Source organism: Physella acuta, unplaced genomic scaffold, assembly GCF_028476545.2.
Source record: "Physella acuta isolate Inbredline_101_S28 unplaced genomic scaffold, ASM2847654v3 ptg000197l, whole genome shotgun sequence".
Lineage (NCBI taxonomy): Eukaryota > Metazoa > Mollusca > Gastropoda > Physidae > Physella > Physella acuta.
The window spans coordinates 926,442-951,387 of NW_026731716.1; the positions used below are offsets into that span (position 1 = coordinate 926,442).

The 24,946-nt window shown below is 39.7% G+C and overlaps 2 protein-coding genes and 1 long non-coding RNA gene across 5 annotated transcripts in view; 2 read left to right on the forward strand and 1 right to left on the reverse strand.

Moving 5' to 3' along the window:
• Positions 1-500: 500 nt before the first annotated feature.
• Positions 501-3,995, reverse strand: LOC131937028 (uncharacterized). Its single transcript, XR_009386144.1, has 3 exons — positions 3,657-3,995; positions 870-960; positions 501-666 (listed from the first exon to the last, which is right to left on the reverse strand). It is a non-coding gene; the product is annotated as an uncharacterized LOC131937028 (long non-coding RNA).
• A 1,865-nt stretch (positions 3,996-5,860) lies between these two features.
• Positions 5,861-7,210, forward strand: LOC131936963 (uncharacterized). The gene has a single exon (XM_059294108.1). The coding sequence runs from the start codon at positions 5,861-5,863 to the stop codon at positions 7,208-7,210; it is 1,350 nt and encodes a 449-aa protein (XP_059150091.1).
• Positions 7,211-14,579: 7,369 nt separating this feature from the next.
• Positions 14,580-24,946, forward strand: part of LOC131937012 (glucose dehydrogenase [FAD, quinone]-like) — a 53,568-nt gene continuing 43,201 nt past the window's right edge. For all 3 annotated transcript variants that reach the window (XR_009386137.1, XM_059294191.1, XM_059294190.1), the window contains exons 1-11: positions 14,580-14,749; positions 16,087-16,295; positions 16,946-17,138; positions 17,532-17,663; positions 17,778-17,899; positions 18,020-18,187; positions 18,289-18,439; positions 18,713-18,852; positions 19,398-19,575; positions 19,880-20,105; positions 20,866-21,002. Coding sequence is in view for 2 of the 3 variants with exons in the window: in XM_059294191.1 (XP_059150174.1) it covers positions 14,617-14,749; positions 16,087-16,295; positions 16,946-17,138; positions 17,532-17,663; positions 17,778-17,899; positions 18,020-18,187; positions 18,289-18,439; positions 18,713-18,852; positions 19,398-19,575; positions 19,880-20,105; positions 20,866-21,002 (1,789 nt within the window). In the remaining variant the exon portion in view is untranslated. The remainder of the gene's footprint in view (positions 14,750-16,086; positions 16,296-16,945; positions 17,139-17,531; positions 17,664-17,777; positions 17,900-18,019; positions 18,188-18,288; positions 18,440-18,712; positions 18,853-19,397; positions 19,576-19,879; positions 20,106-20,865; positions 21,003-24,946) is intronic.

Sequence of the window (24,946 nt, forward strand, 5' to 3'; positions counted from 1 at the left end):
GACAGACTTTGCAACTAATTACTTCATAGGTACTTTATAATAAAAATGCTGCATATCATTTTATAATCTCTAGAGTGTCAAAAGTCTAGGTACATTGAGTTTGGATATTACCAGCATTGCTCATTGAAACAGAGATGAGTAACGACACTTACATCAACGTTGGCTAAAACAGAGATGAGTAACAACACTTACATCTTACATCTTGTAGAGATATTTGGACGCCACTACTGGTCGCATCTCCCGTCCCTGATGTCACGAGGACGTCTACTTGAGTGGTAGATTCTTCCAGAACAGGTGTCGCAGTTAACTCCCATCTAATGGTGGATTCGTCTGGCCCTAGGATTACAGACGTGACCAGTCCACTAGCTGAGTCCTTAGAGCTTGATATATCTGTGACTTCTTCAGTGGCGGAGTCCTCTAGCACAGCTGTCACGATGATGGCATTTGGACTGGTAGATTCACCATACACAGGCGTCTCTGTAATGTCAAAAAGACTGGTAGATTCACCATACACAGCCGTCTCTGTAATGTCAAAAAGACTGGTAGATTCACCATACACAGGCGTCTCTGTAATGTCATATATACTGATGGCTTCTTCAACCACAGATGCGGCGCCCTCTTGCACTGATGTTTGTGGTACCTTGTCTACGTAGGCGTTTGCCTCTGCTGACACAACAGATATGGAAGATAATATTTTAGAAGGAGCATTGCATTCTGTTAGTATAGAATATATGTGTACAACGGCATGATAAAATATTCAGTTTTATTTGTTGATCACGGGATGCGAACTCGATACTTTCGAGTTAACACTTAATCTCTATACCTCCCGACCACTAGGTAATTAAGATTCAATTAATTATTCTACTTACCAACACCGACAGCAAAGAAAGTCACATGCAGTTCTAGCAGAAACAAGAGCAGACGGAAGATACGAAAAATTAGCCTACACATGGCTGTATGCTGAAATATGAAAGTGGCGTTTAATTTTATTTTTTTCAAGTTAAAATAAAGCAGGAGTGTCCCCCCCCCCCTAAAATTTCTCTTATATTTTTATATAACAGTAAAGGTGGAGCCACTTCCAGTAGGCCCCTACTCTAGCCTATAGAAAAAAATCTAAAAAAACCAACTTAATGTTAACTTGCTTCCTCGTAATAATATATCATGCTTAGTGCTCTTGTTTATAGGGTCTAAACTGGCGGGCGAAATTTCAACCTCTTGTATTCAGAGCTCTTCCAGGCGTCTCTTCTACCGCCCCCCCCCCCCCCGAACGAAATGAAATTTATATAGAAAATATATACTTTAAGTGTCCGCCCCCCAAAAATTGCTACCCCCCCCCCCCCCCCCCCCGAAGAAAAAAGTCTGGAAGAAACACTGATTGTACTGCACTGTTCTCTTTTTAACATGCCACGTGGGTCAAGACCCAATGAAAATGCAATGTGATAGCACATTTTACTTAAATTAGATGATAAATTAATTTTTTTAAATAAATTAATATTTTCCATAAAATGTATTATTTTAATTGCGCTATTATACGCAGATTATTTGCGTTCATTTGGTGCGCAATTCTTGCACTGTCTCGAAATTTCGTCCACCAAATTTAAAGAATACTGTAGTTTTCAGCTTTTGAGAAACCAGAAGATGAGAACTGGTTATTGGATAAAGCTCAAATGTTGATAAAGAACTACACATTTAATGTAATATAATATGAGATTTGTTTGACGTAACTGAAACGGTAGGCCTACTCAAATTGTCGTAGTCACAAATATATAGACACACATACAGATAGACCGACAGACACGGCAGTGGCGGAACTAGAAAAAAAGGGCCGCCCCGCAAAAAAAATTTTTGGGCCATATATATATATATATATATATATATATATATATATATATATATATATATATATATATATATATATATATATATATATATATATATATATATATATAAACAAAATACGAACGTAGAATACTCAACACCTGCTTGTTCGAAATTTGAAAAAAAACAAATTCTTAGGTTTTTTTTTAATGAAAGCATGTTACAACAACACATCATTTGCGTAAGTACTATTGGTCAGTTTGGAAATTCTCTGTTTTAATGTCTGACATGTTACTTCCTATTTTAAAAGTTGGTCAAAAGAATATGAAGCATGAAAGCTTTGTATGTGTAATGGGTTCTCGCCTTATGTTTATTTGTATATTTTTGTATTAATATTAATAAATTTAATACATTTCCTTTTTATTCTATTTCGTTCTTTATTATGTATTTTTTCTTTAAATAATAATTGAGAGAAATACTTGCTTTTTAATTTGTTTAGTGCAAATCTATTAAAAGTTTTTTAAGAGCACACATATTTGACTATTTAAAAAAGGGAAATAAGTAATGGAAGTGGTTTGAACGTTTGCCTATCTTTCACACTACAACTGATGTAGCCTATATATTTTTTTCCTTTACGAAACAGCGTGCGTTGGCTACTGTAGAACATCACTACTGTAGTAGATCTGTTTGTTTTTCACACGAAAATTATTTTTTTTAACTATAAAAATATTGATTATGGTCGTCTGTGGGCCCCTAAAAGGCCTGGGCCCCCCCGCAATGCGGGGTCTGGCGGCACTGTAGTTCCGCCCCTGAGACACGAACAGACAGACACAGACAAAATTGCAAAACTAAGTTTTCTTACTCAGAGCGGTGTAAAACTTCGAGATTTGTCGAAATCTCCGTTTCAATTTTTGCACTATAACAAAACTTCCTATATAGGCTACATACAATACACAAAAGAAAAAAAAATTTGATAAAAAAACGTACACAACGTTGTCCAGATAACCAAGCCCCTATTGCTCCGTTCAGTGTGTTGATATAAAGTGGGTTGTAATTCGATCAAAGCGTGTGTGTATTCTACCCCCTAGCCTTAGCTATGTCTGTGTGTATGTTCTTGTGTCAAATTACCCAGGCAGGCTAAACGAACACATAAAACCACTCAATCGTGAACATCTCCTACGTGTCATTATGTATTAATCTAGGTCATTGTATTAAATTGCTTCATAGTAATAGTGGCCGTGTTACGCTGATATTTCCTACTTATAATGTTAGGCTTATTATTTATCGTTAAAGAACTATTTAAGTAAAATAGTCACTATAGAAATTAATCAATTATATTCACATGCATTGCCTTTTCAATACGATTAGTATTATATTCATTTGCCGTTGGTGCCTAGAGTTCATCGGGCAGATGCAGTAGGCTTGTGTTTATGGTAATAGTTAGGATAGGATAGGATATAATAAAGATTAGGGATATGGTGAAAATTAAGAATAATCAAAAAGATCATGGTTAGGAACAGGTTAAGAGACAGAGAAATGGATATGTGGAAAGACTGGGATAGGTTGGGATAATATGGGATAATTACGCAGTGTGATAATTGAGAAGAGGTAATTTGATCCCCAGGTGGGCATTATGGGTTGGGGTAGGGGTGTGTAGCATCAAAGACCCTGGTAGATTATGTCACATTTCGATTTAAATTTCAATTTAATTTTGAATATCAGCTTACTTATCAAATTCTTAACACTTAAAATTGGGTTTTAATATTATAGGTGATTTTGTGTATATTATTTATCTGTCAGGCCTTTCAAATGACACACATTCAAGACATAGTTCTTACCTTTTAGAAACTTGGCGATTACAACCGTGCAGGACGCCGGACCAGTAGGTCTTCAGGCGTAGATTTTTTCTTTTAGTTCTATGTTATGGTTATCATGTTACCGGCCTCGCCCTAACAGGCCATTTTCTTTGTTAACAAAAAGACGGATCATTCGTTAGCACATGGGTCGGTGTAAACCTGTTTTTTTTTAGTTTATGTTGTTTCTGAAACCATTGATTTGTATGCTAGTTTAGAGATATAAAAAACAGGAATACACACATTTATATGGGTCTTGTATTTATCTAAAAGTCTGACGTCATACTAAACATAAATCATCGATAAAAATAGATCACCGTTAACACTTACCTAAAAAATGACAGTTGTCTGCATCAAACAGTGATAATGATTAAGGCCATAATTAAAAGTTAAAACAAAACGTTTTAACACTTCCAATGAAAAAATACTTGATAGTATTTCAGCACATAAAGTATGTGTTACTTGCATACATAGAATCCTTGTAAGCACTGCCCACAAATAATACATTGGAAGTTAAGTGCAAAGAATCAGCACCGAGGCGTAACGGCTTGGTACTGTTGGAATTTGTTTAATGTAGGCGACACGCTTGGTAGGGTGCAAGTCTATAGAGGTCTTGCTGCATGCTCTATTTATAAAGTCGCCATTTTTTAATGTACACTACACAATGTTGTATTCATTTTCTACACAATAAGTGGTGTGTTTACCTTTAAAGCAGTAGCGTAGCGAGGGGGGGGGGACATATGTCCCCGGGCGCCGACCTTAGGGGGCGCCAAAATGGGTTGGAAAAATAAATTGAAACGTTGAGGGGGGTGCAAATCAAAAGTTTGAGGCGGGGGGGGGGGGTGGGGTGGGGGGGTGCAAATGGAAATCTCGAGGGGGGGGATGCAAATCGAAAGTTTGAGGGGGGTGCAAATGGAAATCTTGAGAGGGGTGCAAATTGAAAGTTTGGGGGGGGGGGTGCAAATCGAATCTCGAGGGGGGGTGCAAATCGAAAAGTTTGTCCCCGGGCGCCGGGAAGGGTCGCTACGCCTCTGCTTTAAAGTGGTCGATATTATTTTGTTACAGCATACAAACTAGCACCTTATTATCAAGCAAGGCTATATCTTCATGCACAACAGGACGTATTAACAACTTTGCTTAGACACGGGAATCGGCGATTAGTACTCCCGCCTTGTAATACACACTAGTTTTATTTGAGAATCCTTACAATGAATGTGATCTGAGGTAGGCCTATATATCCGAAAATAATAGACTGCTGCAAGTAAAGATGTTTAGTTCAAGATATTTGTTGATTTAATTACTCGTGGTAAGAATAATGTTCTAGTGATACAACACACAATTTGTCCCATTGGCTGTGTTAACCATAATTATAAAGTTAAATTACTAAAGTGATTCAATTTTGGCCTTTGTCAAACACTAAATAATAGCAAATACAAAATTGCAAGATTATTAATTATTTCATTAGATAGGAAATTATAAAATATGCCACAATAGCAACTTATTTCTTTTTCGTTCTTAATAATAATGCTGGTAAGGATTTCCTAGAATACAATTTAGGTTTACGTGTCAACTGGTTATGCGCTTTTTACGCCATTGTCTTCAATTTCAGCCTGCTTTTCTTCCATAGCCTTTGTCCAAGAACAAATTTCAAGGCAACAGTTGTTTTATATTTTGGAGTTGACTTTCCTAGATAGGTTGCTGTCCCCAGCTATCGAGTCTCATCTACCCTGGGGTTCGAACTCGGGATTACAACATGTAGTACTGTTATAACGCTAGACGGATTGCTAAGAATTTGTGCTAGACACATGATATAAAGGACGTCAATAATGTTGAAGAGATCATTGAGCCGTGAAGAAACATGAGACGGTTGTGGGGATCTTCCTGCTGTGGGGATCTTCCTGCTGTGGGGATCCTCTGAATACATGTGACACGTCTGGTTGCATGTGACATATCTGAATGCACGTCTGGTCCCTCTAGGGTCATCAATGCACAAGGTGACCTGATTTAAGCTACATGTCAGCCAACATACACATCATACCAATAGTTTTATCACACATTTGTATTCACATTATAAAGTCTTATTGTATCATGTTATTGTTTAAGTGCTAATAGCAAGTGCTTTAATTTTCGTTACGTAAATATGCATCTAATGCATCTAATAACCATTCGTCCTTCTCTCTCAGTCAAACATGATTTGTTGTCGTACTGTCACCACCCGGAGAAATATTACCATCACCACCAGTCCTACCATCACTACCAGTCCTATCATCACCATCTCCTACCACCACTACCAGCTCTACCATCACCACAAGCCCTACCATTACCATGTTCTACCATCACTACCAGCCCTACCATCACCACCAGTCCTACCACCACTACTAGCCCTACCACCACTACCAGCCCTACCATCACCACCAGCCCTACCATCACCACCAGCCCTACCATCACTATCAGCCATACCATCACTACCAGTCTACCACCACTACCAGCCCTACCATCACCACCAGTCCTACCACCACTACCAGCCCTACCATCACCACCAGCCCTACCATCACCACCAGCCCTACCATCACTACCAGCCATACCATCACTACCAGTACTACCATCACTACCAGCCCTACCATCACCACAAGCCCTACCATCACCTTGTCCTACCATCACCACCAGTTCTACCATCACTACCAGCTCTACCATCACCACTAGTCCTACCATCACCACCAGCCCTACCATCACCATCAGTCCTATCATCACCATGTCCTACCATCACTACCAGTCCTACCATCACCACCAGCCCTACCATCACCATTAGTCCTACCATCACCACCAGCCCTACCATCACCATCAGTCCTACCATCACCATGTCCTACCATCACTACCAGTCCTACCATCACTACCAGCCCTACCATCATCATGTCCTACCATCACCACCAGCCCTACAATCACCATCAGTCCTACCATCACCATGTCCTACCATCACTACCAGCCCTACCATCACCACCAGTCCTACCATCACCACCAGTCCTACCATCACCATCAGCCCTACCATCACTTTGTCCTACCATCACTACCAGCCCTACCATCACCATCAGCCCTACCATCACCATGTCCTACCATCACTACCAGCCCTACCATCATCATGTCCTACCATCACCACCAGCCCTACAATCACCATCAGCCCTACCATCACCATGTCCTACCACCACTACCAGCCCTACCATCACCATCAACCCTACCATCACCATGTCCTACCATCACTACCAGCCCTACCATCACCACCAGTCCTACAATCACCATGTCCTACCATCACCATGTCCTACCATCACTACCAGTCCTACCATCTTCATGTCCTACCATCACCACAAGCCCTACCATCACCATGTTCTACCATCACTACCAGCCCTACCATCACCACCAGTCCTACCATCACTACCAGTACTACCATCACCACCAGCCCTACAATCATCATGTCCTATCATCACTACCAGTCCTACCATCACCATGTCCTACCATCACCATCCCCATCAGCCAGTTATTCATGATCTATAGATCCCATGTTTCATTCACGAACAATCTAAGTCAGCTATAACTTATAAATATGCTGCAATCCAAACGTATTACTTTCACATGCTTTAGGGGCTCAGAAAATCATTGTTTGCTAAACTGTGTACACCAACATTATATCATTAATAAAAACACTTTCCATCACCAAGATATCGTAACAGACCTTACACCTAAACAACATGACAAGAGTTCACGGCTTCGTAACGTTAGTGTAACGTTAACCTATCTATCAGCCAAATAGAAGGAGAACGTCCCCGGATTCTTTTTTCGGGGTCATATGCAAATGCCTTACGGCCTAAGTGGATGAACACTTAACACAACGACCACTAGGGCTCGAATTTAATGTCTAGGGAAGCTAGTGATACTATTGTAATTAACACTCATCCAATCTACATACGACCTTTTAATCAGCGAACTCAGAAGTGGCAGAACACAAGGTTGAACTAAATAAAATATTTAATGTATAAAATATCAAAAACCAACTTACACAATGTAGGAAAAAACACTATCACAGATTTCTACACTGTCTAAAGAACAGCTACAGGCCACACAACACTGCTGTAGTTTCTAGAATTACTGAGCGACAAGTAATATTAAACTAGAAGACTAAATCAACTTAAGAAAGCAAGGCACACACAGGTCTTAAGTACTCTCACGTTCAAATGGTCAGAGTCTATAGCCGGACAATATGGACGGCTGCCTGACTAAGGTAAAACTGCCTCGTAGACTGCCAGGTCAAGATAAACTGCCTCGTGTTGCGAGTGTGCAGTGCAATTAAAGACTTCTGTGACAGGGGAGGTTATCCTCAACTCATGTCGCCATTGGTTGGGATAATCATCTGATCAGAATCATTCAATCAGATTTTAATGGAAAATTTCTATGTCTCAAACACCTTAATAAGTCAGTGGAAAAACCCCAGGTGTTACACCATCATTCCATATAAGGAATTATACAATGTCAAAATAAAAATGACTCGACCTAAGTAGGTCACATCCCCTCCCTTTTTGGAAGTGACAGATAGGTTCCACAAAAACATACATAGGGAACCAATCTGGCAATGAAATAACAAAAATGTTTTACAAATGTAGGCAATCAAAATCATAATACCAGATGAAAATATCCCTGAACATAAAAGGGAAGTAACTCCAACTTTTACAATTGGTGAAAGGGGAGTAACCCTTCAAAAAGTAATTATACATCAAAATCCCTCAAAAAAGGGTATTACAATATTTCCATGTGGATATTAAAAGTGGTAAACCCGCCAGGGTAAGACCTTTATTTCAATGACTAGCTACAATATCAATGGAACCATATGAGACATATTATTATAAAAGATTACATATAATCAAAAACCACCTTTAATTAAGGTTGCTCCTGAAAATAAACAAAATATTCAACAGGATTGGAATTTTGAAAAAATCAAAAATCATACCACTCATTTCCAGGTTAAAACACAACACTTGTGTATGGTCTCAACGAACCACAAAACATGTCACATGATCAATGTGTACAATAAGATTTTACATCCTTGACAAACAATCAGCCACAACATTATCACTACCCTTAATGTGTGAAATTTCCAGATTAAAATTTTGGAAATATAAGCACCATCTCAATATTCTTTGATTTGTCTGTCCTAACTTAGAGGTAAATTTCAGGGGATCATGGTCAGAAAACACTCTGACTGGATTGGTTGAAGAAGAGACATAGACTTCAAAATGTTGTAATGATAAAACCAAAGCTAAAGCTTCTTTTTCAATAGTAGAATAATTCTTTTGGTTTTCATTTAACTTCCTGGAAAAAAAGGCAATGGGATGGTCAATTCCCATGTTGTCTTCTTGAAATAGGACTGAGCCAATGGCTAAGTTGCTAGCATCAATGGCAAGTTTAAAGGGCTTGCTAAAATTTGGTGCAGCCATAACAGGAGCATTTGATAAAAATGACTTAATGGTAAAAAAAGCTTCTTGACATTTATTGGACCATTCAAATTCAACACCCTTTTTCAATAATGCAGTAAGAGGTTCAGCAATAGCTGAAAAGTTTTGACAGAACCGCCTATAGTAACCAGCCATCCCAAGGAACTTTTTGATCTCTTTACAATTTTTGGGAGGTGGCAACTTTACAATAGCATCTACTTTAGCTTCAATGGGCCGAACTTGGTTCGTTCCCACTTGATAACCCAAATAGGTAATTGAAGCTTTACAGAAATCACTTTTATGTAAGTTTACAGTAAAATTCACTTCAGACAATTTTCTAAAAAGGTTAGTCAATTGAACAATATGTTCTTCAAAAGTATTAGAAAATACAACTATATCATCTATGTAGGCCTCACATTGGTCTATGTCAGCAATGACAGAGTTAATGACCCTCTGGAAAGTTTGACCAGCATTTCGCATACCAAAGGGCATACGTTTGTATCTATAAAAACCATTAGGGGTTACAAAAGCAGATATTTCTTTTGCACGGTCAGATAATGGGATTTGCCAGTATCCTGAAAGTAAATCAATTTTGGAAATTATCTTAGCCTGCCCAACTTTATCAATAACGTCTTCTATCCGAGGTAAGGGATAGGAATCAGCTTTGGTGAGCGCATTCACCTTCCTAAAGTCGGTCACAAACCTGAAAGATCCACCGTCTTTCGGGACTAGGAGACATGGGGAACTCCAGTTGCTGAAACTGGGCTCAATGATATCATTCTTGAGCATATAATCAATTTCATCCTTTATCAAAGCAGCTTTTTCCGGGTTAACTCTATAGGGGTGTTGTTTAATGGGTTTTGCGTCACCAACGTCTACATCATGAGGTGGAACCTTCGCTTCTTTGGGGGCATCCCCAAAAATAGAGGGAAATGTCTCAAATAACTGAGACAATCTATGGCTTTCCTCTGTGGACAAATGCATAAGGTGGACATTCAAATTATCTAAAAAGGAAGAATTTACCAATTTTGGGGGTTTCAATTTATCATGTATCACATCATCAGAAACATTTGAACATACAGGTAAAGTAATTTTAGCTGTGGAATGAAAATTGTTACAATTATCATAATACTTTTTCAGTGAGTTGACATGATACACTGTCTGTTTCTTTCTTCTGTCGGGCGTATTGACAACATAGTTCAAATCACTTAATTTTGAATGCACAGTAAAGGGTCCACAATATCTCAAGGATAACGCATTGTTCAGATTAGGTACTAACACAAGAACTTTGTCGCCTGGATTGAATGTTCGTTTACAAGAACTCTTATCATACAGTTCTTTCATTCTCACTTGGGCCTTTCTTAAGTTCTTGTGAGCCATTTCGCACACGGCTTTCAGTCGAACGTGAAAATCGTCGAAGTTTTCCACTGGATGATCACTGGTACCTGTCCAACGTTCGTGTATCAGCTTCAGGGGGCCACGGACAGAATGTCCAAGCACAAGTTGAAAAGGCGAGTAGCCTAAAGAGTCCTGGACACAGTCCCTCGCGGCGAAAATAATCCAAGGAACAGACTCATCCCATTGGGTGTTACTGTTAGCGAATGTCCTTAGCATGGTTTTGAGGGTTTGGTGGAACCTCTCAAGTACGCCTTGAGACTGAGGGTGGTAGGCTGAGCTGGTGATGTGGGTAACGCCTAGCGTGGCTAGCGCTTCCTGAAAATGGAGACTGGTGAAGTTGCTGCCTTGATCTGTTTGCACGATTCTAGGTAATCCAAAGGTAGTGAAGAACCGGGTCATGGCTCTGACTACAGTCTTTGCCTTAATGTTCCGTAAGGGAATCGCCTCGGGAAAACGGGTACTTGAACACATAAAGGTAAGTAGGTACTCGTTGCCCGTCTTGGTTTTAGGCAAGGGACCTACACAGTCCATGACGATTTTAGAAAAAGGTTCTTCTAATACAGGAATCGGACTCAAAGGGGCCTTAGGAATTGTCTGGTTTGGCTTTCCGGCCAACTGACAGTTCGTGCAACTTCTACAGTAACGCGACACATCTTTTCTCATTTTGGGCCAAAAGAACAGTTCTTTGATCTTCGCCGTCGTTTTAGTGACTCCTGGGTGCGCTGACATTGGATGGTCATGTGCCAGCTTAAGTATTTCATGCCGATAAGGTGGAGGGATCCACAGCTGGTTTCTACCCAACCATGGTTCGGCCGGTGAGGCAATCACTGGTATAGCGCGACGAAAGAAGAGGCCGTTCTCGGCGAAATATTCTCCATCGTCAGATGATAGAGATTTTTCGACCGCTGCTTTGAGTTCCGCGTCGACTTGTTGAGCTTTAATGATGTCTTCCTGAGATATTCTCAGGGGTAAGCCCAAGCTTGTGTTTTCTGGAAGCATAGACTCCAGTTTGGGAGTCGAATTTCTTGACGATGACGGCGGGTGTGGTTCAGACGTTGTGTCAGCCAATTGTTTGGTCTGGCTTCTTGTCACCGCACATGCAGGATACAGTTCATTATCATTATCTGGAACTGTTGACAAAGGGTCTGAAACCGTACAGGGGTATACTTTGCTTCCCGCAAGGTCATTCCCTAGAAGTAGGTGTACTCCTGGGACTGGAATACTATCTATCACACCTAAAATGACCTCACCTTCGACGAGATGATGTTTCAGGGCAAACTTGTGTAGAGGGACGACAGTAGATTTTGTCCCCACTCCCTGGATAATGGAAATCCTTCCGGTGTTCGTCTCTGGTGTAATGTCCATTGAACTTCTCAAAAGGAGTGATTGTGACGCTCCTGTGTCTCTTAGGACGGTGATATTCTTCTGAGACAACGGATCACCTGGTTTGCTAATGATGGCTTCGGCAATAAAAGATGAAAAGTCAACTTTTCTCGATCCCTCGAGATCGGTAGACTCGGAAGAAACTGGATGGTGGCGAGAACAGTCAAAATGTGACTGCACATAATGTGTGGAGACTTGACTACCTTCTTGCGGACACTTAGGGTTAGAGTCCTTTTGAATTCTAGAGTTCATAGTTGAACTGGCTGCTTGAGGGGATAGAGCATAGTGCGCGGAAGTACGCACCACCTCTCTGTTATTCTGAAGACGTTTGTAACAGTCCTTGACATGGTGACCAGGCCTTTTGCAGAACTGGCATACTGCTCGACGATTGAGAGTTGATCTTGGTTTCTCTCTGGACTGTGATGCCTTCAAATGTTGGCCAACAGAATGATTGCTGCCAAAAAGGGGAAGCACGGGGTTGAGGCGGTTTCCTGACACTGGTGGTTTCTTATGCACCAACATATATGTGTCAGCCGACTCAGCAGCCTTCTGGATGTCAGTTATCTTGTTATCCAGAATGTGTAGTCGTATCTCTTCAGGCAGGGACGATAGGAATTCTTCCCTTAGGATAAGTGACCTGAGTTTCTCAAACTCAGAAACTTCCTCAGAGTGTAGCCACCTTGAGAATATTTTCTCCTTTTCAAAGAGAAATTCCACATATGATTGTGTGGGTAACTTGCGGAGTGTTCGGAATTTTGTCCGATAGGCCTCGGGCGTCAGTGCGTAGGCCTTTAAAATGGCAGTCTTGACCAAACTATAGTTATTTTGAACGTCGTGAGAGAGTGCCTGGTATGTTTTTGCAGCTTTCCCAGTAAGGACAGAGCTCAATAAAGCAGTAATGGAAGATTCGGGCCATTCACATGTCTTCGCTAAACTCTCAAATGAGTTAAAGAAAACGACCAAATCTGTTTCATCAAATTTAGGAACTAATTTCCCAAATTTGGCAATCACTTGCCCCACCGACAACTTTTTTGGATCTACCAGAGAAGTAACATCACTAACTTGACCAAATTCTGATTCCAACCTCCTCCTATCTAAAGCAATTTTAACCTCTAACTCCTGTTCTTTTAATGCCTTCTCTAAAGCAACTTTCTCCTCACGAAGTAATACACCAGCCAACAAACTTTCATCAAATACCCCTTCATTAATGAAATGAACAACAATTTTATCTCTCAACACCTCTGACTTCTGCGTAACAGAATAATCCAATTTCAATTCCTTAACAACACTAATCAAAACTTTTCTACTCAACTTCTCGACCTCTTCAAAAGTAGGATTAGCCAAAAAAGACTCCATAACACTAACTTTCAAATCACAACAAGCCTAGGTTCACTAACTTAACACACAGCGTTGGGCCGTGTACTTGACCTCTTCAATCTAGGACAACACGTCTGGCTATTGACCTAGATAACTCTATGCTTGCGCGCGTTGTAAGGACACTGCGCTACTGGATATAAAAACAACTAAATCCAACTAACCTTAGTATTCAACTGATATAACCAACAACTGGAACGACAGATTAAATCTCGGCGAGCTCCCACTTTGTAACGTTAACCTATCTATCAGCCAAATAGAAGGAGAACGTCCCCGGATTCTTTTTTCGGGGTCATATGCAAATGCCTTACGGCCTAAGTGGATGAACACTTAACACAACGACCACTAGGGCTCGAATTTAATGTCTAGGGAAGCTAGTGATACTATTGTAATTAACACTCATCCAATCTACATACGACCTTTTAATCAGCGAACTCAGAAGTGGCAGAACACAAGGTTGAACTAAATAAAATATTTAATGTATAAAATATCAAAAACCAACTTACACAATGTAGGAAAAAACACTATCACAGATTTCTACACTGTCTAAAGAACAGCTACAGGCCACACAACACTGCTGTAGTTTCTAGAATTACTGAGCGACAAGTAATATTAAACTAGAAGACTAAATCAACTTAAGAAAGCAAGGCACACACAGGTCTTAAGTACTCTCACGTTCAAATGGTCAGAGTCTATAGCCGGACAATATGGACGGCTGCCTGACTAAGGTAAAACTGCCTCGTAGACTGCCAGGTCAAGATAAACTGCCTCGTGTTGCGAGTGTGCAGTGCAATTAAAGACTTCTGTGACAGGGGAGGTTATCCTCAACTCATGTCGCCATTGGTTGGGATAATCATCTGATCAGAATCATTCAATCAGATTTTAATGGAAAATTTCTATGTCTCAAACACCTTAATAAGTCAGTGGAAAAACCCCAGGTGTTACACCATCATTCCATATAAGGAATTATACAATGTCAAAATAAAAATGACTCGACCTAAGTAGGTCACATTAGTTATAATAATAATAATAGTAACAAATCTCGACATCTTAATACTAACAAACCTAGAATCTTAAATTTATGAATATTGTTATGGTGTTTATAACTGTCGAACACCTTATACAAGATATAATGTCTATATAATTCTACTGTCTTATTGTTTCGTTCATCATCCTATACACTAGAAGAGTGCACAGAAATTAGGGCAATTAGCTGCAGAACAGCGAGATAATGATGGGGAGAGAAGTACGTACCAACCTAGTGATAACACAGCCATCACTTGCGTAAACATTGTTGTAAGTTCACATTTAAGATGTCTACAGTCGCAAGTGTTTTAGTGGTTGGCCTTGCTGTCTTAGTCTGGAATATTTTTTATAGAGCTCGCGATCTGCCAGTCGAATATGGCTTAGTGACAAAGTTTAATGCTACATACGACTACATTGTTGGTAAGTTGTTATGTGACGGTTGTTTTACTTGACAGTGTTGGTAAGTTGTTGTTACGTGACTGGGTGGTTTAAATTTAACAGTGTTAGTAAGTTGTTGTTATGTGGCTGGGTTGTTTAAATGTAACAGTGTTGGTCAGTTGTATTGCTAAAAGTGGATTTGTTAAGTTGTTTGAATGTGAGTTGTGATGTTTGAATGTGACTTGTGATGTTTGAATGCGACGTGTAATGTTTTAATGTGAATTGTGATGTTTAATGTTTTTATGATGTTAGATGATCTTGTGATATTTCAATATGACTTGTGATGTTTTCATGTGACTTGTGCGGGTTTAACGGTATCTGTGATGTTTTACTGTGACAGGATTAGTAATTTATTAAACTAAAACTTGATTTGTTAAGATGTTTTAATGTGTTATTTAAATGTGACTTAACTTTTAATATGCCAAGCTTGTATACAAGAAAAATACAATTAAAATAGTCCTTTATATCGAGAAGTTCAAGGCTGAATCAAAAGTACATAGCTGCAAAGTTTGTTATCATCTAACCATACAGCGAAAATCAAGGGACGTGACTATTCGATGTTCTGTCTTATCTTTCAAATACAAATAAAGCGTTTGTAACGCTACCAGTGTTTCTTCCCGACTTTTTTCTCCGGGGGGACACTTGAAATTTTCGGGGGGGGGGGGGGGCGGTAGACTTTCTTCGGGGGGGGCGGACACTGTTAAAAGTATATATTTTCTATATAAATTATATAAATTTCATTTCGTTCGGGGGGGGGGAGGGCGGTAAAAAATTTTCGGGGGGGGGGGGGGCGCCCCGAATAGATGCCTGGAAGAAACTCTGAACGCTACTGTGTGGTAACGTGACAATTCAAATGACAATCGGGACAATTTGTCGTCTATGTGATGCTGGCTAGTAGCTAGAGTATTTCTACTGAAATGTGAAATGTATATAATGTTTTTTTTAAACTCTGTGGTTTAGTTGTATCACTAACACATGCTAAACCTGGAGGTCTTGTGTTTAAAACCCAAGTAAAAGGTCGTAAAACTCCATGCATATAATTACATGCCCTAGCCAAACCAAGTATATTAACACATATCTAGTTTTTTTTTATGTTTTGTCGGCGCATTGTTTTTTTTTCCTCATAGTGGTGCAAGAAATTACATTATATAACTGTTTTATTATGCGGTTGGCTTACACAACATATACAGATTTTAAAAAAAAATATTCAACGTTGCAGTACAAAAATATTTCTTAAATCGATTCGCAAATAAAAGCAATCAAAATAGACTCAACCTTGTATATTTGATGTCATGCCCATTCCCGATGAACTATTCCAGTAGGAGCCGGGTCTGCAGGATGTGTTGTGGCCAGTCGCCTGTCTGAAGACCCGGATGTGACGGTGCTGCTGTTGGAGGCAGGTGAAAACGACTGGGAGGACAGCAACATCTACACACCTGGTCTGGTGCCAGCTAACTTCAGGACAGATACGGACTGGGAGTACTACACGGAACCTCAGGCTGGCTTGTTCAGTGGACTGGTAGATGGGGTATGTGAGGGGACTGGTAGATGGGGTATGTGAGGGGACTGGTAGATGGGGTATGTGAGGGGACTAATAGATGGGGTATGTGAGGGGATGGGAAGATGGGGTATGTGAGGGGACTGGTAGATGGGGTATGTGAGGGGACTGGTAGATGGGGTATGTGAGGGGATGGGAAGATGGGGTATGTGAGGGGATTGGAAGATGGGTTATGTGAGGGAACTGGTAGATGGGGTATGTGAGGGGACTGGTAGATGGGGTATGTGAGGGGATGGGAAGATGGGGTATGTGAGGGGATTGGAAGATGGGTTATGTGAGGGAACTGGTAGATGGGGTATGTGAGGGGACTGGTAGATGGGGTATGTGAGGGGACTGACAGATGGGGTAATGTGAGGAAATGTAATGAGAGGGGACTAAAAGGTGGGGTAATGAGATAATGTAAGGGGGGTGTCTACAGGGTTGACGAATCTGCTAATGTAAGAAGACAGCGCGTTGGGGTAATGGGATATTCTAAAGAAACCGCTGGAGGGGGAGGTATGGACTTTAATGCTCTTTTTCTTGAAGATACACTTAGATCTGTATTGTCGAGTTCAAGAATTAACCTAAACGTGCTGAACCTATATCAACTAAGTTTTGAGACAATCGTACCTTTTCTCCAGAGATCCTACTGGCCCCGGGGTAGGGCACTGGGAGGCTCCAGCAGCATCAACGCCATGCAGTATGTCAGAGCTTCCAGACACGACTACGACAGGTGGGCGGAGTACACGGGGGTCAAAGAGTGGAGCTACCAATACGTGCTGCCGTATTTCAAGAAGACAGAGAGGATTCAGATCCCAGAGCTGCAGGACTCAGGTTTGATATATGTCCTAACTAATTTTTTGGGAAATTAGAAACGGAAAAGAGTTACAATAAGAGTTATACTAAAATTGCAGTGCGCTATACACGCGAGGTTTCTTTGATACTGAGTCTTAATTTTTGTCAATCTCCGTACCAGTTTTGCACTTAGTTCATTTACAGACTTTTACTTAATTGCTGGGATATGGCTTTGTGTAGAAGAAGGACAGGGAATTCCATGGAGACCTTAAAACACACGAATTTATTTTTATTTTAGAACTTTTTAAAATTGAAATAGGCGTTTGCGTAGAAATTCAAGCTATAAATGTTTTACCCCAATAATGGCGCTTTTAATGAAAGTTCTAGACATGTGGAACTGAGATATAACGTGATTTGTGTACATTTCAACAGAGTACCACGGTAAGGGAGGACCACTGACCATCAGCAGGGTGACCGGCCATCCCATAGCGGCTAAAATCATAGAGGCTTCACAAAGTCTTGGCGTCAGCTACAATGTGGATTTTAATGGGAAAACAGTTGAAGGTAGGCATCAAACAAATTGTTATCATTCATTTCGGATTTTAAATCTTCAGTTTGGAAAACATCTTGCAAAAATAAAAGGCGTTAATAAAATTGATTATGTAATTTGTGCTGCAGGTATTTCCTATTCTCAAGTCACCTCGAACAACGGAGAAAGGTTTAGTACAAGTCGTGCCTTTATCCACCCCAACCTTCACAGACCAAATCTTCATGTAGCTGTACACGCACATGTACAAAAGGTCAGTACAAGTCGTGCTTCATTGAATGTTCCTAATCGACTATTTAAATTGTCTTTTTACTTTATTTTTACCAAGTGATCATCACAAATAAAAAATAAGTGAACATTGTATATACCACAGGTGATCATCACCAATAAAAGAGCTGAAGGTGTGGAGGTCATCAAAGACGGGAGGAAGTTTGTGGTCAAGTCTAGACGTGAGGTCATCTTGTCCTCTGGTGCTATAGGCTCGCCACAGATTCTCATGTTGTCGGGTGTTGGGCCCAGGAAACATCTGGAAAGTCTGAACGTGAGTTTATGAATTCTTATTTCATTTTCAACGCGCACCATATCCTTAAAAAAACCGTTGAAATAAATAGTTTTATCTTCTGATCGTGACATTTCTTTAAGATTTCAGTTGAGGCTGACCTACCCGTGGGGGAGAACCTACAGGACCACGTGATGTTTGATGTCGGGGTCAAGGTCAGGGAGCCACTGACTGCTGTAGTGGATGACTTCAACAGCCTTACATCTTATCTGAAGTATAAGCTGTTCGGCACAGGTCGGTTATTTCTTATTCAACACTGTCAAATTAATTTCGTTGAATGTTAAGGCTATAATGCACTCTGTTTACACTTTAAAAGAACGAACTAAAATATAGTCAATGTATCACCTGTTATATCAATAAGTAGCAAGAAGCAAAGTTTAAAAGCAGTTTATGCAGTTTAACGGTTTGTTATATTTTAAAATTCGAACAAAATGCGTGATAGATTTCCGTCTTCATGTAAACTGAACCCAGCTATTGAATACATTAATCAACGTTTTCTTTGAGCAGGTATTTTTAGCATAGCTTTGAGTATCGAAGTCATGTCCTTTAGAAGTACGAGGCAGGAAACACGAGAATGGCCAGACCTGCAACTTATCTTTACCAGCATCCTGGCACCAGCAAGCGAAGTCTTTGGGTATGGGGAGCAGGTCTGTTGTTGTGTCATGTTATGTGTATGCGTTGTGTTTGTGCGTTGTGTGTGTGCGTTGTGTGTGTGTGTGTGCGTTGTGTGTGTGCGTTGTGTGTGTGCGTTGTGTGTGTGGTGTTGTGTGTGATGTGTGTATATGTGGTTGTGTGTGTGCGTTGTGTGTGTGCTTTGTGTGTGTGGTGTTGTGTGTGTGCGTTGTGTGTGTGCGTTGTGTGTGTGCGTTGTGTGTGTGCGTTGTGTGTGTGTGTGCGTTGTGTGCGTGCGTTGTGCGTGATGTGTGTATATGTGGTTGTGTGTGTGCGTTGTGTGTGTGGTGTTGTGTGTGTGCGTTGTGTGTGTGTGTGGTGTTGTGTGTGATGTGTGTATATGTGGTTGTGTGTGTTGTTGTAGTGTGTGTATGTTGTAGTGTGTGTATGTTGTTATGTATTTGAGATTTTGAGCCCTAGAAGTCGCAAAGGCGAAATGACCAGTACTGTTTCACATGTTTCAAGTAAAATCCGAGATGTCGCAAAGACGAAATTACTAGTGCGGTTTCACATATTTCAGGTGCAGTCTGAGATGTCCCGAAGACGAAATGACCAGTACGGTTTCACGTGTTACCCAGCACTGTTACGCCCAGAGAGTAGAGGCAACATAAGGCTCAGGTCCAGAGACCCGTTTGATCATCCGGTCATCTGGGCCAACTACCTGGACAAACAGGGGGACGTAGAGGTTCTTATTGCAGGTTCTTCTAGAACTTTCTTTAGTACACTAATGGATTGTACAAAAACGATTTCTGTCTTTTTCGTGGATTTTACACTTCCTCGCATAGTCAGTCATTACTTTAAAAAATTCTGTATATACAGAGGTTTCAAACGATATTGTAAATAAACTGTTAGGTGTCAACAAGCTAGGCTCATTGCTTCCTATCTAGTTATAAACTTGCACTTTACCAATATACCACGACCTTCTCTCCCGTTGATTGTCCATATATATTCCTTTTTAACATAAGCATGGGGTCATTAACGTTTATTCGTGTCATGATGCAGGTATAAAAGAATGCAGAAAGCTGGCGAACACGAAGGTGATGAAAGATATCGGTGCTGAACTCACAGAGACGGCAGCGCCACCTTCGTGTAAACAACACAAATACGACTCACATGAATACTGGACGTGCATGCTCACGTTTAGACCACTCACACTCTACCACCCTGTGGGCACGTGTAAGATGGGGCCGGCTAATGACCCAACAGCGGTCGTTGACCCTGAACTCAGGTAATCTGTCACTAATGTGGCAGTATTGTGGCAGGAGTAAAATATGTTCTACGTACTTTGGTCGTCACACTATCATTCAATACGTTGCGTAGAACAATTACTTTGATTTCAATTTTTTTTCTTACACTTTAAACATGTTATAGTAAGCTCATATTAACATGTATAATAGCCACATAGTACAGTGATTTAGATGGTGGTTATAATTCAGTAAAATTAAAAAGTGTTTATTATTCCTGAAATTCTGTCAATACATCTTGCGATAAACGAGTTTATTTTCACCGTTCTAGTTAAATACAATTACTCCCTTAGATACACACCCCTTTTTTAATTATGTTGACATCTCACGAGATGTTTTAAATCCCAATCAATATTCGGCAATCGGTGAGTTTTACTTCGATACCGTCAACTGTAGGCTCTCAGTTTTGAGAAAAAAAAACAGCACATAACTGCGCGAATAATTGTTAAAAATTAATCTGGTTATCGCCCCTGTCAATATTCGGCAAATCCGAAGTTAGTATCTCCTCCAATCGAAACCTAACTCCACTTGTCCTCACTTCCCCCCCCCCCCCTCCCCACCGACCACCATGTTTTTGCAAAAGTATTACTCAGTAGTAACATATGTTAAGTTACAAAAAGCTAAAAGACTATTGTTTTAAAATATAACTAAGCAATGTTTGTCTCTGTTTTTTTTTTAAATATAACTAAACGACGCTTGCCTATATTCGTACAGTTACAAAATTCACGAAATTTCTTTCCCCAGGGTCCGTGGCATCCAAGGTCTCCGTGTTGTTGACGCCTCAATCATGCCCTGGCTTGTGTCTGCCAACACCAACGCCCCCACAATCATGATTGGTGAGAGGGCAGCAGACATGATCAGGGGCAGACCACCACCACAACCTCTCCCACATTTATAGTAGACCACCACCTCAACCTCTCCCACATTTATAGTAGACCACCACCTCAACCTCTGCTACATTTATAGCAGTAGATACGATCAAGGGCAGAACACCAATACAACCAGTTGAACATTTATATTGGCAGACATGATCAGGGGCAGACCACTAGCAACCTAATCTCCATGTATACCCCTTTATATGAACAATGTGGGGAGATCAGCATTAAAACTACTGAAACAAGCATGAATAAAACCTGCTAATTTACGTAATCATGTTGGGCATAGGAAATTTATAGTAATCTTTTAAAACCGTTAAAATGAAATAAACTATTATATACCTACTTTATTGATGTACATGTTTTTCGTAGCTTTTTTCCGATTATTTAGACATCTTCTTCCTCTGCCTTCTTAATTCAAGGGTGGAACAACATTACGTGTCTGCTTGTTATGTTTATAGTTTGCATATTTCTCCGATTTCTCCGATTTCTGACATCGTAAAAACAGATTTAAAAAATCAATTGTATAGCCCGAGTTGCCATCCCGGTAGTGTTATATGAAAATACTAGCCGTCCCGGCCAGGCCCTGCTCTGGCTTCTGTGAAAAACCTTTCTGTTAAAGACCATTACCTGTGTGTTTAGTAATCATCATAAACCCGGCATTGCCCACCCAAACCACAACCAACCAAAACAACAAAATGCAAACATAACACTAACACAATTACAAATACAAACGAAAACACAAACCTAACAACAAACCCAACCACAATCACAAACACCAATACAAAAACAAAGAAAAAACAAACAAAAAAGCAAACGAAAACAAAAACCTAACAACAAACGCAACCACAACCACAAACACCAATACGAACACAAAGAAAAAAACAAACGAAAAAGAAAACGAAAACAAACCAAATCCAAACGCAAAACCAACCACAAACACAAACCCAAAGAAAAAAACACAAACGAAAAAGCACACGAAAACAAACCAAATCCAAACGCAAAACCAACCACAAACACAAATACAAACACAAACCCAAAGAAAAAAAACACAAACGAAAACGAAAAAAGAAAGAACAAAAACGAACCAAATCAAAACGCAACCACTAACGCAAACCCAACCTAAACACAATGAAAACACAAACGCGAACATAAACGCAAAGTGCTCACAGTCTAGCCCGGGGCAGAATCGCCTGTTTCAGCTTAATACACGACTATAGTACCCCAACTTATTCATAGTCTTTTGCACTCACTTAAACGAACGTAGGTGCCAAACCAAACCAAATGAACAATTATAATACTCCAAGCTTAACCGTAAAATACCTACAACATTTGCACTTGATCAATCCCCGCTAATTATGTAATTATTTTTTTCCCAACACCAAAACAAAGTAATAAAAAGTAAATTCTTTTCCACTAATGCTATGTTTTATAAAGGGAAGTAATTGTGTTTTCCTATTTTATCAAAGGGAAGTAAGTGCTAAAGGACTAAATATAAATAATTTTCAGACATAATTAGAATTTTTCTTATTTTTAAAAAATTGTGTTTAATAAACATGCCGACAATTATTATTATCAGTTTGAAAAATGAAAATTATTTCCCAACACTTTCAATAGTAATTTTTTAACTCATACATTTAGACTATGAGCACCATAATAGTCTAACACTTAAATCCATTAAAGTATATCAACGACAAACAAACTTTTTACATACAGAATTGAGCTTTAAATATTAGATTCGAGAAAGTTTAGGGGAGACATGTCCCCACTCTGTGTCGCATCATTTATCATTTGGCATTTCATTTTCCTATTGTTGCTTTTTGTGTATTGTTTAATTTATAAAGCTTACAAACATTGTAAAGCTATCATTTGTTACTATATTACTATTATCATATATGTAAGGTACTTTGGTCCACAACGTACAAATGACCCCAATGACCCGTACTCCTTTTGTATTCATTGTATTATCACCAAATTAACACTTACAGTTGTTTCGTTAACTTTACTAACTCTTTTATGTGAACACCAATTTTTTTTATCTATAAAACTCCACTGTATCCCTACACGTGATAGCTACACGCCTACCCCCCCTAACCTGTCGGTACTTAACATTCATCTAAACATAAACACCGACTTGAACATACCAACCTTTCACCCTCCCACTAATTCGCTCACACAGCAATCTGTTCGTCAAACCCTCCCCCCCCCCCACCCACACACACTACAAATGGTAACACATCAGCAGTCAGATAACACAGCACAAAATTTGACGCTTGGCTTGCCTTAAAACACGCAGTCACCCTCTCCACGCCTCGTCAGACACAGCTACCCACTCCCCCCTCTCCCCCTCTATCCACTTACCCTCAGACATGAAAACACCACTTTCCCTTTAACTGTTCCAACGACCCCACCACCCACCCCAACATCAATTTCGAATATCTATTCATTTACTTTTTAAAGTTCTAAATCTTGTTTCTTTCCCCTCATGTTTTACACAGCAACCTTTTGAAAACTCAATGCGACCAGTACATAAATAAAAACTCTTTTAACTAGTCAACTTAATTTGTTTCCCTACATTGAAAATGCTCCACTGGCCCTTTGTCATTCTCGGAAAAATATCCTTTCCACTCCCCACCCAGACTTCTGACACGTTTATTTGACCTTCACCCCTTTTACTGCCATCTTTTGTAATTTTTGTTATAATCATATACATGACATCACGCAAATATTCATTATGTACATGTTCAAAACCTTTCGTTTTCATTTGAAACTATGTAAAAAATGTGATGTTGATGTACTTGTTTTAATTGCAAATAAAAGTTAAAAAAAAAAAAAAAATTATACAACATTTGGTTATGTTGAACCCGAAAAATAATAATTACAGACCTTAAAATATTGTAAAACATGTTACATACAGAATAGAGCTTTATATATTAGAATTCCATTAAAAAAAAAAAAAAAAAAGTTTAGGGGAGATGTATTATCTTATTACATTTCAATCAACATTAATTTGACTCCCACCCCTCAACCCCCATGTCCCCACCTTGTTTCGCACCATTTAAAATTTTTCATTCAGTTTCCTATTGAAAAATAGAAACACACGAACTCACACGCTGTATGTAAACACCACAGCGTTCAGGTCACGCAACATTGCTCCTGATGTGTGGGCCACCGCACCCAACCAATCCCCACCCCCTTTCAACCCATGCCGCTATGACCCCGCCGACCGCACCGATACAGTACAACATTCTGACATAATGGCACAGTTTTTTGTAAATTTTATTATTCTATCAATTGTTTATGCTGTCAGTCAGGACAAGTTCCTTTATTTTATACATTTGTTGTTTACACATGTATCACCTTTTTTACATAAATAGGTAATGGTTTCCCTTAATAAACCTTCTCGTATATTCTTATGGAACAGTAACCTCATTCCTGTCTCAAATTTTAAATTCGCCCCCCCCCCCCTTCTCGTTAAATTTTCAAGTGGCACCACCCTCCCTCTTAGAAATATCTGAAAGATTCCATCTTAAGTCTGATCTTTTCGTGTGTTATGCTGCTAAAACTCTGATATTGCCACAATTTACCCATCGAGGTTTCAAGAAAAAGTGGCAGGCCCTAAGGAAAAATATCGATGAGCCAACAGGAACAGTGCAGAAATAATAATTAGATTTATCTTTTACTTTCTCGTATATAGGAAGTAGCCTATAGAGAAAGTCTTGTAATCGTGCAAAAATGAAAATAGATATTTTTTGCAAATCTCGACGTTTTACACCACCCCACCGACCCCCCCCTCCCACCCCGAGTTGGAAAAATTCGCTATTCGCTATTTCCGATTTCTCAAAAACACGCAGGTGAATTTATAAAATACTAATAATATACCGCACTATTATACACATTTTGCTTCTCGTTCACTTGGTCCGCAATTCTTTTTTCTTTGAGATTCTATT